The following is a 2,188-nucleotide window of genomic DNA, read 5'->3' as shown; positions in this document are numbered from 1 at the left end:
TTGCTGTATTTAGTCTCGTTTCTGTAAATCTTTGTAAAGGTCTGTCAACCATTGTTTGAAGGGTTCCTTGCTGGCCTGCGAGTTCCTGCTCCAAAACGCCGCTGATGTCAATCAAAGAGATGCGAGAGGGCGGGGCCCCCTGCATCACGCCACCTATCTGGGCCACACAGGGTGAGTCCAAATTTAGTGCTAGCCTGCTAGCGAGGCGGAATGCCTCGCTGGCGGAACACCATCACTTCTACTTGGCTCTTTGCCTGTGGAAAACCAAACACGTTCTTCCTAAGAACTTGTGAAGCACCAGCTAAGCGCAGCGCTGGCGCTGAATGAGCACCAAGTTTTTTGGGGGGTGTGGAAAAGGGGTATCCTTCACCTCAGCTTGCCTGTGTGCTTTCAGGCAGGTGTGTTTATTCCTAAAACGAGGCGCCGCCCAGAACGACGGCGATGAGGATGGCCACGACCCGTTGAGCATCGCGGTGCAGCAAGCCAATGCTGACATCGTCACACTGTACGTTTTTTGGCTTTGTTTTGTTTGAAAGCCGACCCGTCTTGCAAGATTTGGGAGCGATGGAATGAATAGTGAATAGCCCCAAACCGGATTTCCATTTCTTTTATTCAACAATTAGTTGATTAATGAGTGTGTACATAATTGATTTGAACACTGGTCAACAAATGTTCACGACATTTTTTAGTCGGAGTGGTAAGTGAAATTATTAATTTTTTTTTTTTTTTTTTCGATTCGTAAAAGGCCAAAATCGCCCCACCCTACTTACAACTCGTTCTTGTGTTTGACCACTGACATCTCTCTGTTATTGACTCCTTTTCAGCTGCTGCCAAGTCGAGACGAGAGTCGTTGTTTTGTCCCGCTGAGCTGGATTCCCTTTTCTCCTACTTCCACGCAGGATCCGGACCTCGAAGTAAGTCACGTACACCGATGGCCGAGCTCGAGCGTGGAGATGGAGTGCCGGCTCCTTCTCGCCACACGTGTGGAAAAACACCCATAAAGTTTCATTTCGGGAGCACTTCATCACTGAGCTGCCACATTGCGCTCAACTGATGCGCAGATCCATGTATGTGGCGAATGCAGCAGAAACATAACAGAAATATCCCCCGACCTCACATTCACAACTTTGCCAAACAGTCCGCTGTGTGCCAGTGAGCAGAAGCGCATGTGTTTTGTGAACACAAATCTGTGCAGCCAGTAACATTGCAGCTCTGCCTACCTTTTGGCTTTTTTACGTGATTTGACTTGGACTTCTGTGTAGCCCGCTTCAAAACTGCACACGGCAGTGGTATGCACGCTTATAAAAAGTCCCTTTTACATCCTCTGTCTCCTTTGGAGTACTGCCGCGTTGCTGCTAGAAGAGCGCATGGCTGAAAAGCGCCCCTTGTGCCCTAACTCGTCCATGTTGTGGTGTTTCTTGGTCCGCCAGGCCTCAGCAGCGACAGCGGTTTAGGCACTAACTCGTCCATGTTGTGGTGTTTCTTGGTCCGCCAGGCCTCAGCAGTGACAGCGGTTTAGGCAGCACCGACGGAAGCACCGACTTTCTGATGATGGGGCCAATGGTGGACAGCGTGACGGAAGAAGGTGCGTCCTCGACTGAAATCACAGCAACTTGAACATCGGACGCATGTGACTTGATTTGACTCATCAATAACTCCTGGATGTTTTTTTCCCTCAGAATGTGAGGCATCCGAAGCCTCGAGCGGCGAGGCCGATCATGACACGTCGGACCCGGGGGACAGCGGGCACCTCCACCCCGGGGCGCTCCTGTACAGAGCAGCCAGAGCTCGCAACATCACCGTCATGGCCTAAGCGCTGGCGCACGGCGCCGACGTCAACATGGTTAATCAGGAGGACCAAGAGAAGACGCCCCTCATCCAGGCTGTGATTGGGGTGCGTACTCACTGCAACTCCGAGCGCTTGTGCGTTCGTCACCAGCTGGATGTTGAACCAAAAAATGACAAAAACAAGATGTAAACGTTTCCCACAAGGAACGGGCGGAAATTGGGAGTACCAAAGAAAAGGTTTTCAAAAAACATTTCGAATGAATCATTTCTAAAGTCAATCTCAATTATGGGGGAAGTTATTCTATTTGTGTTTAAACTATGATTTGTATTGAAGTCTAAATGGTTTGTTTACAAATTGTGGTATACATTTGAATTTGGGATTAAATGATGGAAAATCTTT

At 49.1% G+C, this 2,188-nt stretch overlaps 2 protein-coding genes across 2 annotated transcripts in view; both read left to right on the top strand.

Annotated features, from left to right (window-relative positions):
* The window catches only part of LOC109510350 (arf-GAP with coiled-coil, ANK repeat and PH domain-containing protein 3-like), a 40,810-nt gene that overhangs the window by 35,443 nt on the left and 3,179 nt on the right, over positions 1-2,188 (top strand). The window contains 2 exon segments of the mRNA XM_019860598.1: positions 1,496-1,585; positions 1,680-1,894. Of these exon segments, the coding sequence (XP_019716157.1) occupies positions 1,496-1,585; positions 1,680-1,894 (305 nt within the window).
* The window catches only part of LOC109510349 (arf-GAP with coiled-coil, ANK repeat and PH domain-containing protein 3-like), a 31,894-nt gene continuing 30,447 nt past the window's right edge, over positions 742-2,188 (top strand). The window contains exon 1 of the mRNA XM_019860597.1: positions 742-914. The gene's annotated coding sequence lies outside the window, so the exon portion shown is untranslated. The remainder of the gene's footprint in view (positions 915-2,188) is intronic.

The sequence above is a fragment of the Hippocampus comes genome, unplaced genomic scaffold (assembly GCF_001891065.2).
Source record: "Hippocampus comes isolate QL1 unplaced genomic scaffold, H_comes_QL1_v1.1 scaffold56, whole genome shotgun sequence".
NCBI classification, from domain to species: Eukaryota; Metazoa; Chordata; class Actinopteri; order Syngnathiformes; family Syngnathidae; genus Hippocampus; species Hippocampus comes.
Note: the sequence above shows the minus strand (reverse complement) of the source record. Positions and strands in the feature narration are given on the sequence as shown.